Source organism: Phoxinus phoxinus (genome assembly GCF_949152265.1).
Source record: "Phoxinus phoxinus genome assembly, chromosome: 20".
Taxonomy (NCBI): Eukaryota; Metazoa; Chordata; class Actinopteri; order Cypriniformes; family Leuciscidae; genus Phoxinus; species Phoxinus phoxinus.
Genome location: NC_136895.1, coordinates 16,960,072 through 16,977,694, shown reverse-complemented (window position 1 = coordinate 16,977,694; position 17,623 = coordinate 16,960,072). Strand labels below are relative to the sequence as shown.

At 38.4% G+C, this 17,623-nt stretch overlaps 1 protein-coding gene across 3 annotated transcripts in view; it reads left to right on the top strand.

Annotated features, from left to right (window-relative positions):
- rabgap1l (RAB GTPase activating protein 1-like) overlaps window positions 1-17,623 on the top strand; it is an 81,271-nt gene that overhangs the window by 37,504 nt on the left and 26,144 nt on the right. For all 3 annotated transcript variants that reach the window (XM_079593270.1, XM_079593271.1, XM_079593272.1), the window contains exons 14-16: window positions 14,083-14,196; window positions 15,301-15,375; window positions 16,270-16,395. In XM_079593270.1, coding sequence (XP_079449396.1) covers window positions 14,083-14,196; window positions 15,301-15,375; window positions 16,270-16,395 — 315 coding nt within the window. The remainder of the gene's footprint in view (window positions 1-14,082; window positions 14,197-15,300; window positions 15,376-16,269; window positions 16,396-17,623) is intronic.

Below are 17,623 nucleotides of genomic sequence, written 5' to 3'. Positions count from 1 at the left end.
TTGGCATGTCTTCACACTTACTTCCTCCATTCTCTCAGGTGAGACCCCACCTCTGCTGGGATGCTAAACCACGTTGCTTTCCAAGGGATTTCAGATATCTCGCTCTAAATGAAATGCCACGAGACATCCGTTCCGTCTCCAGCAGCGTTCTTGGAGTATCACCAGACTTCATTTGGCTGCACCATAGCGGCCGCCCATGCGGCTAAGCAGCCTTCCCAAGGGAACATAGATGGACCCCCTCCTGCTCTGGACTTGCTTTGAGACGTGTATTAATTATAACTGAAAATGAGTGCCTAGACATTGTTCTCACGTGCAGCGCCCTTTCCTCTCCCATCTCTTTGGATATGGGACTTTCGGGTGGTTGTTGCTTGACTATTACGACATCTGGTGCCACAGTGGAGGGAAGAGAGCTCCGGATGTTCCTGTGAATGATAAGGGAGAGGAAGAAAGGAGGTGGTGGAGTTGGAGGGTAATGGAAGAGCATCTATTTTAGGCAAGGAGATTCTGTGCTGCACACTTGTGAATCAATGATGTGATTGTACATCGCAAATGTACACATTGCGATATGCATATATCTAAGTCTTGCAATGTCTGAATGGTTTTAATAGGGTACCTCAAAACGTTGCGAAAAGTCACTTTTAGGTCAACGCATACAGCAGAGAATAGACTGGGCATGCGACTTACTTGCGGTTGACTTGCTTGATGTTAAAAAGAGTTATTAAAGGAGAACTCCGGGCAATTTTTTAAGTTAATCTTGATCGTTATACCTTTGTGAGTACTGTCTATAGAAAAAACCCCGAACCGGATTGGTGCTTGCAACACGGAGCTGCTACAGCTAATGCCCAGAGCTCCCACTCAGCTAAAACGGCAGTTATAGGGGCATATACATAAAGAGTGGTTTTGTGCCTCTTAACAGACACAAAATGCAATTAAAATGTCTGTCCAACATGAACAGGGCCCTTACACGACAACAAGATGCGTTTAGCAACTTAGCCATTGTTTAAATTCACCTACCGTAAATAGTGTTTTAGACGGCTAGCTGTAGTCTCGCGCTGAAGTCCCATGGGAACTCAGTTGTAGCCGGAAAAAGGTAAATAGCAGTGTGCAGGTGGGAGTACATGTATTACTGCACATCTCTCCTCAAGCCGTGTGTGCCCAAATGGAAGGATAAATAAAGTTTACATTACCTCCACAGCGGTTGCACCCGTCTTCGTCCGCGGAATGGCATTTTTCTTCAACCGGCCCCGCTGTGTTGTGTCTGTGTAGTCATCCTTGTCAAAGTGTTCGCTGCAAATGCGGTAATCTTTAGCGCGTAGTACTCTTATGGGAGTTTGCACATCAAGTTGAAGTACAACTAGCCACAACTGCAGAATCTTGAGGTCATGGAAAGGAAAACGATGAAAATGTAAATTCTTGTATTTTCGCATTCTGTTGCCACAATTCGGAACGGCACAAATGCGAACCATTTCTTCTTCCCTTGTGAGCAACTCCGATCATCACTCTTCACACACACAACGCTCCTCCCACTTGCACACTGCTATTTACCTTTTTCCGGCTACAACTGAGTTCCCACGAGACTACAGCTATCCGTCTAAAACACTATTTAGGTGAATTTAAACAATGGCTAAGTTGCTAAACGCATCTTGTTGTCATGTAAGGGCCCTGTTCATGTTGCACAGACATTTTAATTGCATTTTGTGTCTGTTAAGAGGCACAAAGACACTATGTATTTGCCCCCATAACTGATGTTTTAGCTGAGTGGGAGCTCTGGGCATTAGCTGTAGCAGCTCCGTGTTGCAAGCACCAACCCGGTTCGTTTTTTTTTTCTATAGACAGTACTCACAAAGGTATAACGATCAAGATTAACTTAAAAATTGCCCGGAGTTCTCCTTTAAAGCTACACTGTGTGATTTTTACCCCCATCTAGCGGTGAAAAGGTATATGACCATCCAGTGAATATTAGTTTCTGTTCCTCTCAATTCCGATTTCGTTTTAACTCCTACGGTGGCCAATGTAGTCCAAGATTAACATGGCTTCCAGTTCGACCTCGTCCATGAGTATTCCTTCAAGTGATGAGGTTACTTTAGAAAACTATTATAATTTGCAGTAATTTAATTTAATTTAATTTGTCTGTTAACATATAGGTTATGACATCTATGTAAAATGAATAATAGTTTTATGTTTTCGTTATTTTTTTACCATTTCATTGCTAACATCAGCTATCAGGTTTCCAGACGAATGCAAGCTAATCTTAGTAAAGTAACTTTTATCAGTGCTATCGTTATTCTGTATATTGTACGACATCACTAGCGTAAGGCAAAGTTTACATTGTAGGCTATATCATTTTCTCCGTGAGCAGAGATCAGTTGATGTGACGGAGGTGTGAGGGAGAGGTAGAGGTAGAGGGAAAGCAAAAAGTAAAAACAGGGCCGCTGCTAGTGAATTGCGGAGACGAAAGGCAAAGCTTGAATTAACGGGTATGTCCCTCTTTGGCTAATGTACTTTCAAGATGGAGGGGCAACATGGCGACCGACATTCGAACCCCTCACCCGTATGTATTTTCAATGGCATATTATACACTCCCGAGAATACTTTATTACTTGAACGAAGTAAATATACATTAATGAGCACATATATTTTTGAAAGAACTAAGTGTTTTTAGCTAAGAATAAACTAAAAAAGTTACACAGTGTAGCTTTAAGTGCAATAAGCTGCGGACAACAACTTATTGCGGTTCTCGCGCGTTGACACCCCCCCCAAGCTCCTCTCAGATCCCGAATTCAGTTCACTTTTGCAGCTTATTACACTCGAACGGTCAAATACACACTCCGTTATATCAAAATGCCTGTCTTGCAGAGTATTCATGTAAACACTGTCGGTTATGTTTTAACTTAAGTGAACAAACAGTTGGGAAAGAAATCGGATATGTGTCAATCCGTGCATTAGGTCTTAAAGTGACAACAGCCTAATACAGTAAACCTGCTGTCTGTCAAACAACAAAAGAAAACTCACTGCTTTTGACTTTTGTAGCTTTAATATGAATCAAATGTATATTTATTTTATGTGAAGACTGCAGTGTTTTAGTTTTACATTTGATTATTCGGTTTCTGTATTGTTTCTTTCTTGAATCCTACTGTTAAATCGATTTAATGTAGGCCTACCTGATAAAACTATATATTGCCAAGTTGAGCAAAGAGTTGTTGGTATTTAAATAGTTTATTTTATTTTTTATTGTTTGTTTAAATAGTTTTTTGTTTAAATTGACATTACTTTTTATGTAATGCTAAAACACTGCTTTTCAGTTTCAGTTGTAGTGATGCTTTCTTTTCCCAGAAAGAATGTGAAACATATATTGGTTACATAAGTTTTTTAATGTATATTTAAATATGATTTAAATGGATTTTACTCACTAATTATCTAATTATTTAACAAGCCCTAATCATTATAGGCTATGATTCAATTAATTTTATGTATAGATTGCAATTCAAATCAATTTAATTCAAATGAATTTATAATATATTTCAATTGTAACTCATAATAGACTAAGATTATTTTTAGACTACAAAAATGGACTTTATATATTTAAATACACTTTTCAAAGTAAAAATATAAAGAAATATGTTGTTAAATTACATTTTTAGTATGACCCATGTGTGAGCTTAGCCTAAAACGGAAACTGTTTCCACGTCTCCGTTGAATGGATTGGTTGGAGAGCGCTTGCAGAATCCTGGCGCTTGAATATCAAAACTCTTGTTCTGTGCCAGTCTATTTTTGGATATATTTGAATATTAATAATTCCGGGTTGCAAATTCTTCAAATAAATCCTGTGTGGAGGGGAGAACACAGTCGTCTTGCATTGTCATGGAAACCACGAGGAAATTTTTACCCCATCGATGTTTCACTTTTGATCATGAGAAATTAATTAAAATCATCGAGAGCGGGACGACGCGCATCCACAGGCCTGTTTCCGTCCCTTAGCACCACATCTCTCCCTATTGTTTTCCATGCAAAACCACCAAGGGATCATGTGCCTGAGCCTGAAATGGCAGCTAATGTCATTAGCGGGTGAACAAACGGGTTATGAAAACGCACAAGGGGAGGGAGTGAGAAGGACAGAGAGAGAGTGTACCGTGTGTCCCAGAGGAATTGTTCTAGCACTCTTGAGATCTTCATGACTTAATGACAGAACAAGTGTCACTTTTGGAGAGCGTGTTTTCACATGTTCTCTCGGGGGTTGCTGTGCTGGCGTGTTGCGGAGAGATCAGACCGGAGCTAATGACCCTGATGGTAATGAGACAGCATTCGCTCTCTGCAGGTCTCCGCAGACAAACCAGACGAGGCCCCGACCTGTCTTTTTTCTTTTTCTTTATCCCCTTGAATTTTCTCTCATTTGCGCAAACCTTTGCTCTCTATCTCTCGTTCTCCACCTTTCTCTCTGGACTCGTCTCCTGCCACGCTCTGGCAGGCTGCCTCTGAACAGACTTCACTGCATGCCAAGCCATTTACAAATGCCTTCACTTTCCAAGCACTTTTTTGCCGCTCATCCAACCTGCCATTGCAGTGCAGCTATGTGCGTCTTCTGCAAGCTCACATTGAGATGAAATTGGCATTGGTTTACATATTACTTGTCGTCTTATGATTTTTCAACAAAAAAGGTCACCTTTTTTGTTTTATATTTACACTATTTCGTCATGCCATAATCATCAACACACACACACACACACACACACACACACACACACACACACACACACACACACACACACACACACACAAACAAACAAACGTAATTGTTATAAAATACTTATGTTATTTCTGGCAACTAAAATTAATTCAATTTAATTCAATTACCGGTATCATTCAATTTAAATGAATTAAATGACCTTAATTTTAGTCAGATTGACATTGACAAAAATAATGTTAGTGATGTAATTTAACATATTTGTATTTAATATAACATTTATTTAGTGTATTTATCAGATTAATCTTATATCTGGATAGGATGCGTTTGAATGAGCTAATTAACCTGCTAGCAAATTGCTTTGGTTTATCAAGGCCAACCTCCAAGATTATTGCCTATGATCGGATTATTTGCAAACATTGCTACTTTGCGCCAGTTGCTGTGCAGTATGTTTAAATTCAAATCTCTTAATTATTACCATGATGCACTATTTTCGTCTAGTCTTTATTACTGTTGACGAAAAACCTGTCAATAATTTTTATCTGTAATTTTGTTCACAAAATGTTATTCCATAGAAAAAATACATTGTAGTCTTTCATCAAAATGTAATAATTTGTTCCATCCCTTGCTTGACTTCCCTTTTCAATATTTCCTGATTTCTTACACTTTGAATGTCCTGTTTAATTCGGAAACAGGTCACATTAGAGAAGTAAATGTGAATGTTTCAACAGTTGAAGCTTTTCCACTCAAAAAGAAAAATGTAATTTACTCATCAGCCATGTGGAACACAAAAGAAAATATTTAGATTTTTTCCCCCATACAATGAAAGTCAATGGGCTCCAAACTATGTTGTTTTGGACCCCATTGACTGTCATTGTATGGATAAAAACAGTTAAAACATTCTTCAAAATACCCTTTTTTATGTTTCATACAGTCATACAGGTTTGGAATATCAACATTTCTAATTTTCAAGGGCTGAACTGGCCCTATAAGCCTTAGTACTGGTAGCCAGAAGGTTACTGGTCCGAACCGTGCAAGGAGTGAGTGAAATTGGTCGTGTGGAGAGAAATAAAGATTGTCGTTTGTGCCTTTTCCCTAAAGGTTGCCCCTTTGTCACACAGGTTTGGGTTGAAGGAGCGAGACCGATTGAGTCAAATCATGGACTTGACACCTTGTGAGGAAAAGCAGGTCACCAAGAACAATGAAGGATCGCTTCGACACCACTGTTCCCTTATCAGCCAGGCTCCACTCACAGCCCTTTAATTCATCACCGACTGTATGAAAAGCCCTATTCCCCTCTGAGACGACGCTCTTATTTCCAATCATCTCTGTGGGTTCGGCCAGATCTGTCATAGTTTAATCTACTTGACCTGAGGTGAATCTTTTGGGTCCGTACTTTCCCCATGGAAACAGATTCTACCTTTGCTTCTTTGTGTAAACGTGGGATTAGTTGTTCATTTGAATGAAGTATCGACAAGACGAGAGTTCCTGTCATTAGCTCTCATGGTTTTTTTTCCCCTCGAATCTCCCAAGACTTCAAGTCTTGTAGCTATGGCAACTTAATTCAGGAAGACTTTTGAGAGTATCCTTTTTTAGGCTGAAAAATAATAGCCATTAAAATAGAAATTTCTCTGCTTATTATGTCCATATGCCATCTTGAGGAGTTGAGATGCTGCTTTCGATCGGATTCTTGCGGTTCTCTAAATTCCCAGGCGTCTGGAGCCTGTACTTCTGAGGTCCTGTCTCAAATGTCACCCTTAGCTCTTGTGGTCCTTATTTGGCGTTCATTGACGGTCCATAGCATCCTTATGAAACCTAAAGTGTCAAACTCGTGGCCATCGGAAGACCACAAGTACACATCAAGCATGCCGTTTGGGACACATCCTGTATCTAAGTGTGTCCTCTCAAGTTGTCGGTTCCTCAAAGGTCATCTGGGTTAGTTTCACATCCACTACATGTTCGCTACATTTCCCATGTGTGAAGTGCTGCCTGCATTCACCTACTTCAGTTTCTCAGACTGCTTTGGGATGTCTTGAAGGGTCATGCGTTAGTTGCCGTCGCCCCTTTTTCGCTGGTCTGTGAACTGTGTGGCCTTTTTCTTCCATAATAGTGTAGTCTAAGTTTTCTAAAGAGGAAACTGGCCCAAGGCATAAAGGGCACCTTCCATCTAGGCACTCACATCACAAATGGATAGGTAAAGAACATCCGCTGTCCCCAGGTGAAAAGACGAATATAGCCACCATTCAGCAAGGCTCCACAACCGAAAACCTGCATGGCGGCGGTTAGAGATGTTGAAAATATTAAGTCCATACTAAAATAAAAAAGCATTAACCTTTTTTTGCAGTATCTGTAATACAGAGTATCACTACGCCGTTGAGTAAACAAGCATTCTGTGCATTAGGCAGTCCATTGTCTATTTATTTTTGGTGAAATTAATCAAACAAAAGTATTGCAAAGAAAAGAGATCTTCAATTTTTTCCCTTTTATTTTGTTAACCTTTTCTTTAAAAATACTCGATATATCTGTTGTCATATCGGTATCAACCAATAAATGACTTTATAATGTTATCGATTTTGGTCTTATAAGAAATATATATTGTAGATTGATGTCTAATATCAGCCAATATAACAGTTATCGGTTAAATATCTGTTATCGGTATTGGTCCAAATTTCAGTGGATCCCTAGTTTATTAAATAATTACTTATTTAGTATACTATTAGTATTTAGTACTGTTTTCAATTATGTCTTTGATAAAATGCTAGTTTTTCCTGTGATATTTAAATTAGTATCTATAATCTTAAAATCTCACTGGTATCGATATATCAATTTTGGTTTTGTGACAATTGTAGTCGATGTGTCCGTAGCTATCGAATTGATCGAATTCTTTCGAATTAGATCATTAGCGTGCCCAATGAATTAGCATTCAACACAGTACTGGCAATTAAAAGAGCAGTGACGCCACGCTGACAGACGAGTTAACAGTCTGTCCTGAAGACCAGATGTTGCAGGCCCTCGGGAGACCGAGAAATCCTCGAAGAGCCATCACAGAACCGAGCTCCGTGGGCTCTCTGCTTTTTAATGAACTTGGGTGACAGTCTCAACATTTGATGGAAGTTGTGAAACTCGTAATCCAGAACATGTTTACATATCATCATATAGGGGTATCATCAGATTTGCATCTTCAAGTATACACTGCAGTTTTAAACTCAAGTTAGCATACGCCTCGAGCTGTAATCTGTGAGTCCCATGCTTTCCATGATTACAGTTTTTTTTTTTTATCGCCTTTTGCACAGTCTTCGGTCTTTTGCAGTAGTTTAGCCGTGTATTGTATATGCATGTGAGGTCTGTTGATTCGGGTGTGTTTTCGCACTGTGACACAGTTAATAACCGGCCGTCAATGCGATCACACACCGCGCTGGCATGCATTATGCATGAACAAGATTAATCTGTCTTGGTGCTCGCGAAGCAGAGAACACTTCAGCCCTCCTTTCCTCGCTCTCTTTTCTTCCTTTCTCTTCCTCCTCTCAGGCACCTTTTATTTTGCTGCTGCAAGGTTGGCTGTTGTGATCAGGCTAATGCTGCAGTTTGTCAATTTCAATTACGGCCCCCTTTGAACTGCGCCGATTCCAGCCAGGGGAGGAATAGAGGAGGTAATATTCCTACTGTCAATCACCTGCGATTATTCTGCCTCGCCTTTTCCTTCACTTGTAATTTTAACCTCCAGCACTCCGAGGTTTATTGCAGGAAGGTTAAAGGGGTCATGGGGATTTGCTTTATCATACAAAAGAGGATTCTCTCTTTGTAGACATATAACGTTCTCATCGCGAAGCTACTTTTTATGTCCTCCTAAAACATTTATAGAAACTAAACTGTAAAAGTCATCTTGGCTGACATTACAAGACGTTATAACATGGCTTGGTTAAATTCTAATGTAGAATGCGGTTGTTATTTCTTGATAACAGACCGCTGCGGAGTATAACACACCGTTGCCATGAATAACAGAGCGTTGTCATGGACACGGTGTTCTTTAACGGAAGCAATACAATCGTTTTAAAATCAATAAACTCCTTTTTAAATTAATATTTTGTGTCAAATTATTGATTTATTTGGTAGGTAGCCATGTAATAACCGAGATATATAGCGAGCCGGTTGTTATAGCGAATACAACCCCTTCAGGCTGATTCAAGACCCTGACGCGAATGTCCGGGTTGTATTCGCTATAACAACTGCCTCGCTATAGATTATCCCTTTCGTATATACCATATATCTGTATCATGGCGGTTATTTGCCGATATTAGTTATTTTTAGGAAATGTATAATTTTGTATACTGTACATTTATAATGTTGTGATGCTTGAATTCAATTTAGCTTTTAAAAAGATTGATTTCTTTAGTGGGTTTTTTTGTTAATTAATTTTATAGAATAGAATTTTAGTATCAACCATTTATCGGTTTATTAGCCATAACATGTCTAATGTGTCAGCTAGAGTTTTAATATGGGTGCACCCCGATTTCATAATCATCAATTTTTCATACAGAACGTGAAATGAATTTATGATTTTTGTCATTTAAATTGATTTAAATGTTTTGATATCTGCAATTATAAGGGAACAAAATTGTGGTATTATTGGCATTTAAGACTTAAATGCCAATTAGTTTCCTGTTTATGTTGCTATGCAGGTTATTTCATGTTCTATTCAGCACAACAACAACGGTCAGCATCTTTATTTCATCTTCTGCAGCTGAACAGCATGAGATCTTGTAATCGTTTTCCACAGACCCCGGCTTGACCTATAATGTTGCATATTACGGCATCGTGAGTTGACGGAGCAGATTCGGATCCCCGTAGTAACATCTACAGCTCCACTTGGAGCAGATTGTGCTTTTGATAGTGCATCACGCCACTTGTGTACTCTCTTCTCCTGGTGTCACTTCCGAGAAATAGGTCAGCTCGCCCCGGGTGGGGCTCTGGTGACAGCCGCTTTGTTGTCAGACCCGCACAAGATCGGCGCTGACTGGCTTAGAACCCAGTGGGAGGCCCGGCACAAACTTCAGAGGCTCTTTCGCACTGTGTGCCCACCACGGAAAGTTCTAGAGTGACTGAGCGAGCCTGACGGCAGCTTCTCGGAGACAGCGCGCCTGTCTCACTCACTGTGCCTCCACACCAGCTTGTCATGCTGCATCTCTCAGTCCAGCTTGCACTAATGTTGTTTGCTGTCATCTCGGATTTCAGAGCGACTCGCTCTGTTCTTGCGGGAGACTCTGCTTGGAGCTTTTAGCCCCGGCGTTGCTGTGACCCAACCGACCGGCTTTCACCGTTCTAGGACGTTGTGAGGTGCAGTGCTGCCTGTCATTTCGGGGCGTTAACAAGATGAGCGGAGGCCCTGTGAGCTTCAGAGTGAAGTGCACTGTGGAAAGAACGCATCTGTTGATGCCCTTTTGTGGCAGCTCATTTGTTGGGCCCAGTACACACAAGGCAGCATGTCAAACTGTACTGAGCATATGTGAAGGAAGCGCCATTTTTTTTTAGTTCCCCTCATTTTTATTAGTGTGGTACTAGGTGCTACACCATCTTTAATCTTTCCAGAGCTGCTTTTACTTTCAGAGCAGTTTTTTTCATTTAGTTCTTATTTATATGTAGTATATAATCGTAATATCCATTTTTCAAACTATACATTAGAGGGGTGGTATAATGCGCTCTTCACAAGATGTAAATAAGTCTTTGATGTCATCAGAGTGTGTATGTGAAGTTTTAGCTCAAAATACCCCACAGATATTTTTATATAGCATGTTAAAATTGTCACTTTTTGAGGGTGAGCAAAACGCACCTTTTTTGTGTCTGTCCCTTTAAATGCAAATGAGCTGCTGCTCCCGGCAAAGAGGGCGGAGCTACAACAAGTTGGGATGCCTAAATTAACTGTATTTAAAACCATTGATTTTACTTTTAGTTTTCACAAAAAATAGTTGATTTAACAATGAACCCATAACCTTGTGTTGCTAGCTAGCGCCTGGCTCTACTGGTTCAGTTTCGTCCTTCTAATAAACTCCCACCCATGTTGAAGATCCCTCAGATCAATGTCCCTGAAGGTCAGTGGTTTTATCTTTCTTCAGGAGCCTGGACAAATCTGACTGGCCTTCTGTTATTTGTGACCGCGCATCCCATCAACCCAAACCTGTCGGGAGGCCGGCCGTGAGTTCACTCCAGCTTTTGCCGTGGATGTAATCAGATTGCATCCCTTTGTTTATCCCCTCCCTGGGTCTCTGGTCTGGGTGGTTTCGCTATTGCTGAGCCTCACAGATGTTTAGTGGCCACATTACCATTCGCAGCCTGTATCTCTGGCTTTATTTATGAATACCATTTGTCACTAACTCGCAGTTTATGAGGCAGCATTTCATTTTCATGCACACTGCGAGAAGCGAGAGTGATGGGGGTGAGCGGGAGGGATGCAAAGAGAGGAAGGGAGCAACAGTGAAACAGTCCGCTGAACTCAATCATACACCGTGGTGTGATTAACCCCATACTGTGACAAAATTACAGCTTGGAGTCTTTTTGTTGCCGTTGCAAAACACGGCAAAATGGCACTCGCTGTAAAAATGCAGATTTGATGCATTCCCCTCTAAAGGTCATGGCTGAGCAAAGGTCAAAGGTCTTTGATGAATAGAAAGTTCTATTTCATTAATTCGAAATGGAATCTTTTGTAACATCATTAATGTCTTTACTGTAACTTTTGATCAATTTAATGCATCCTTGGCTGAATAAAAGTATTGATTTCTTTTATTTCTCCACACAAAAAAAGAAATTCTTACTGACCCCAAACTTTTGAACGGTAGTGTATAATGTTCCAAAAGCTTTCTATTTCAGATAAGTGCTGTTCTTTTGAACTTTCTATTCATCAAAGAATCCAGATTTTTTTTTTTTTTTTTTTTTACATAACCGTTTCCAACATTGATGATAATAATAATAAACGTTTCTTGAGCAGCAAATCATCATATTAGAATGATTCCTGAAGGATCATGTGACACTGAATACTGGAGTAATGATGCTGAAAATGAAATTGTAATAATATTTCACAATATTACTGTATATATTTATTCAGTAATGATGCTGAAAATGAAATTGTAATAATATTTCACAATATTACTGTATATATTTACACAATATATTTTTAATCAAATAAATTCAGCCTTGGTGAGCATGAGACTTATTTTAAAAGCAAAAAATCTTACCTATATATATATATATATATATATATATATATATATATATATATATACATATACATATACATACATATACATACATATACATATATACACACTGCTCTATACAGTATGGTTCTGTTTGGGCTTGTTCTTGTTTATCCATCAAGAAAAAAAGCACAATGTTATACTTGCACATAATGTGGTAACCTTCATTGGAAATGGCCTTTATGACCTCGTTTTTCCTCTGCATAAACGTAAACTCATGAAGTAAGTTACACAAATGGGTGCGCTGTGCTCCGTACTGTCATCAAGAATTTATCCGGATCATGTATATGGAGAAATGGCAGGAAAAAAAGATGCATTATTCATAGCATGCATGTTGAAGAGAAAAGGGAAGGTAACATTAATCAGGATGTACAAGAGTAAGTCAACTTCAGCTGTTGATGGATGGATGGATAGACCGACATACAGACAGATAAAAGACCCATATACATGCAAATAAGACCCATGCTTATAAGATTTGCTTCATCCGTCAGGCTTTATTCTGCAAACTCTCAGACGCAGTGTAAACAGGTGAGGGGAGGTGGAAACCTGTCCTTCCCTCTCTCGCATTAGTTGACTAATGATGCCTTTAATTAGCCCTGACACACGCTGTTAATGGAATGGACCTTATTACAACTCAGCCTGTCAGAGACATTTCCGCAGTCACCGTCTGATGTTGCCACGGCGTGAATTCCACCGATCTGTTCACTCAAGAGTTGATAGGAAGGACAACTGATTAATATTCTGCTCGTTTAGCCGGTTTCTGACAGGCTTGTGCAGCAAAACTACATTTCCCATAATTCTAAACTCTCGTTCTGAAGTCAGTTTGGTCCAGAGTAGATGCTTTTAAGTGTCTCTCTTGGCTCTGGTCCTGAGTTGCAGCCCTGCTTTGCATGTCAGAGTCTGTTCATGTTCTCCATCATTTGACTGGAACGCCGTCTGCATTTGACTTGTTAATTCGATTTGTGTCCCGCTTTGAAGAGTGTGCTGTGCTGAGCAAGACACTTTCCTGCGCTTCTTAATCTATCTCAAGTCTGTAAACACTTCACACAAGGTTATTTCTTCACTCAAGGAATCCTCTTTGTGTCTTCTTGACAGAATCCACATTATACGTGCTACTTCACTGTCCTCAGTCAAGCTCGGCCTTGTTTGTATTGGAGCTTAAAGGAACATGGATGGAGATCAAAGACTGTAGAGAAAATGACCATCACATTGTTAGTAATTGAGCTTTTCCAGTGCAGGCTGCATGTGTGTTAGGACCTCATCTGCACACTTATCTGGTTCGGATCACACACTTGTTTCCCTATTCGCTGTTGTGTCTGTCATTGTTCCTAAAAAAAAAAAAAGCATTAGATTTAAAATCCATAAAGTCTAGAATCTGACTTGGGTTATTTTCCAAAAAATAACTATAAAATTGCATTTCATTTATTGTGGGGCATTATTGTTGTTGTTGTTGTTAAATAACCATGACTAATTAAATATTAGTAACAAATTAAATGTTATAATACAGTGTTTTATTAAAACTATTATTTATTATTTAATGGTAAATTGAATGTTAAATTATTTAATGGTACATTTAATTACATTTTTATTATTTAATGGTAAACAATAAGTAAATAATAAATAAAACCATGCAAAATGATTGATTATTATTCAATATTTATTTAAATAAGTTTAATAATTAATAATACTTAAACATTAAAACTTAAAACATTTGATTATACAACCATTTGATTTATATATGTATTAAAATAATAAAATATAATTCATAAACACAAATATAATACAAAATCATCATTATTATACATCAGTTTTATATATTATATATTAACAATAATAATACAATGGTAAAAATGCATAATAGAATTACTCATATTAAATACTTTATTAATTTACTGATACAAATCATTATAAATAATAATAATAAATAGTTGTAATACAAATATTTATATAAATATAATAATAAAATAGTGTTTATGTATTAATAAAATAATAATTGAATAATAATAAATACAATAAAAAGTTCAATAATTTATATTGTTATGTTATAAGTTCTATAATAATAATCAAAATAATTATAAAATAATACAAATATTTTTTGATAAAATACAAAGGCTCCTATAAATGCCTGATTGTAACTGTTTATTGGACCCACAGGACTCTGCCCAGGAAGGCGTCATCACCAAAGACATCCATCGCACCTTCCCCGCTCACGACTACTTCAAAGACTCGGGAGGCGATGGCCAAGATTCTCTATACAAGATCTGCAAGGTGAGGTGAAAGCTGCACATCCTCCAGGCATGACTCACTCCTGCCGTCTGCTAACAAGCATCACGACACGCTGCAACATCTCTTTCCACTGACCTTTTGTTTTGCTGTAACGGCCTTGGTAGATATCCAACCACATGTGCTGTACTGCCTCCATGCATCTGTTGCAAATCTACGTCCCTGAGATGGGTGAAACCTATCCAAAATACTAGTTTACACATCATAGATCTGTTGTTATATTTAGAAGTGAAGCTTGAGTAATAACTACTGCAGTTATTATCTAACAAGCAATTATCCAGCAAACATCTATGATTAATCGGATGGTTCTGGCTCTAATCTGAATGAATGAGCCATGTAAGAAGCATTTTAAAACGTCGACACCTTTGACCAGAAATTCAGTATAGTGTATTAAGTAACGTTGCTTGACAATCATAATTCAGTAATAAACTATACTTCTTGCCAGAATAATAATTACATATATATGAATGTATGTTAAATGATGTATTCTAGAAAAACAGGAGAAAAGTGTTGTGGAGGAGAAAAGGAGTGCAGTCGTCCTGTTCTCTGTTAAATCTCTTTTGTGAGGAGTCTTAAGAGGTTCTCCATCAGCTGATTGGCACCGACAGATTAAAAGGCTCCTAAATTGTGCAAAAGACCTTCAATCCAGCTAATCCTGGCAGCGGCATATGTTGCCAAGAAAGTTTATCTGTTTCCAGTCGTTTACATATGACGAAGCAGAATCATAACTGCTTGTGATTTAAAGACAGCATGAAGCAGCATTTACAACACTTTAAATTGAATTATTTATTCATTTAAAAAGATTTAATGCTAATCAATGTAGGGCAGAACCAGATGTTACACATCTAACATACTGTTTTTGTTGTTGTTGTATACATTATTTTCAATATCAAATATTTTTTCTCTAAATAACATACTTTTTTAAATTATATTATTTTGTATTATTATTGATAACGTCAAAAATGTTTCAGAATATTAAGTAATAGCATTACATAAAATAAAAACAGACAAACAAGATTTATTCCTTGATATTAGTTTCAGAAAGATTTGTTTCTGTGCACAATATCTAAACTGATGTTTTTTCCACAGGCTTACTCTGTGTATGATGAGGAGATTGGTTATTGCCAAGGTCAATCATTTTTGGCCGCCGTATTACTTTTACATGTAAGTATTTACCCCGAATTTACCTCAAATAATCTGTTTAGTTGAGGAGAGGTGATTTTTGTTAATTGTTTTGTTTTATTTTTGTGTTATTGTTTTCTTTTTCTTTTTTGTATTCTGTGTTTTTGTTTTGCTTTTTGTTGTGTGTTTTGTTTTTGGTTTGTGTTTTGTTTGACAATCTGTCCGAATTTATACCGCAACGGAAGTATATTACTTTCTCTTACTGGGCATTATGTAAATATCCTTTTAGGTCAGTTTTATCTTTCAGCTCATCTCAACTGTTTTTGAGACCGAGTTCTCTACACTTTTGACATGTTCATTACTAGCTACAGTAGCTAGCTAAATAATAACACTAATAATAGTGTAAATAAAAACCTTCCTCATCATGCTTTATCTTTGACTTTTTGAGGACCTACATTAAATAGTAGGAAGCGAGGGAAGGACATTGATGAAACGGTTAATCCCATATTTAATTAAAGTGAGGGCTGAATAAGATGCCGTTTTTTGTTTCTCTGGAACAGCGGCCCGTATGAGGCTTGATATTAGAGTGTGTTTGGGGATTTCTATAATATAGTGTAAGTGTCTTTCTCGTGGCCTTGCCCAGGAAGCTCAGGAGCTGTCAGGAATATTAATGACAGAGCCCGAATACCTGCAGGAGCCCATTGAGCTCGGGACACACACGCTGTCTGTGTGATTTAATACCCAGCTCTCTGTCTATATCACTCTCCGTCTCACAAACACAAACAAACTCTGATTTCATCACTGTAGACACTGCAGCTGACACATTTAAACGTCATGGGTTGGTTGTGTTTATCACAGCATATTCGTGCAGAAATCATTAGCATTTGAAATCATGTAAAAAATATTGTGCCGATATCGTTCACTTTTTCCCCTTAGATGCCCGAGGAGCAAGCTTTCTGCGTGCTGGTGAAGATCATGTACAACTATGGTCTCCGAGAGCTCTACAAAAACTACTTTGAAGATCTTCACTGCAAGTTCTACCAGCTGGAGCGTCTGCTGCAGGTTTGGCCTTTGAGTGTTAGTTGAGAGATTGTGTGACACACACACTCGAGGCGCTCATGAGAGCTGAATGAGTCTAAGCGGTGGCCCTCGTGTGAGCTATTAGACCCAGTGCGCTGGAAAATGGGTTTTAATTTTGTGCTGAAATGCAATTAGGCCTGAAGTAGCCTCTTTCGGCGCTAAACCCAACCTGGTTAGTATCGACTAGCTCTGCTACTGGAAGAGTGTTAGCATCGATCATGTAAAACGTGCCATACGTGCCAGTCTCTGGAGGAATCTCTTCCTCTGTTGTCATTTACTTTGCATGTGTTAACACAACGCTCCCACCTCTCTGATCTGACAATGCAATTTACCCCAGAAAAATATTCAGTCTTCCCGCTCCGGAAGATCCTATCCAGCTCCTATCTCTCTTTTTGAGATGCTAATTTAAGATGTGCCTTTGTAGATGTCGGTTACATCTTTGATTTATTTCTCTGCTTGGTCTCTGAATACATAGAGCAACACGCTTTTTTGAGGCAAGCAAGCATCACTGTTGCCGTTTCTCATACCTAGGGTTATTGATCTAAACAAACCCCTAACTTTGGCATGTACTTTTTCTGCTATAGACTGAATGGAACCTCAAATTGTGAAGCTTGATGAGAATTTTTTTTTCCCGATATTTAATCATTTAAAAAAAAATAGATTTTTTTTTTTTGAGGTGAGGGAAATGACTTTTTAAAGAGATCCAGAAGTGATTCAAACATTCATTGATGTGAATTAACTGTGGTTCAGTGTATCTTAGGAAAGAAAAAGAAGTGCTCCCTTATTGTTGGGTTTTCCCATTGTTACTTCATTTTTATGTTCCTTCATTGTCCCCTCAGGAAAACAATGAGCATTTTCTGTATTGATACTCCTGATAACCTCAGAAGAAGTCACTTATGGTTTGCAAACAGAAAACAAACACAGAGCTCAAAGCACGTGTAGGTCTTTGATTTAGATGCTGTGTGTGTAAGGTGCTTTATTACTGCACTCTTGACCCTGTGCGGTAATTCTTACACTCCTAAAAGAAATGCTTTAAAGGTGCATTGTGTAATATTTAGGAGGATCTGTAGACAGAAATGCAATATCATTTACATAACTATGTTTTCAGTGGTGTATAAAGACCTTACATACTGAACCGTTAGAATGAGCCATTTCTATCTACGTACACCGCGGGTCCCCTTACATTGAAGTAGCCATTTTGCGCCACCAT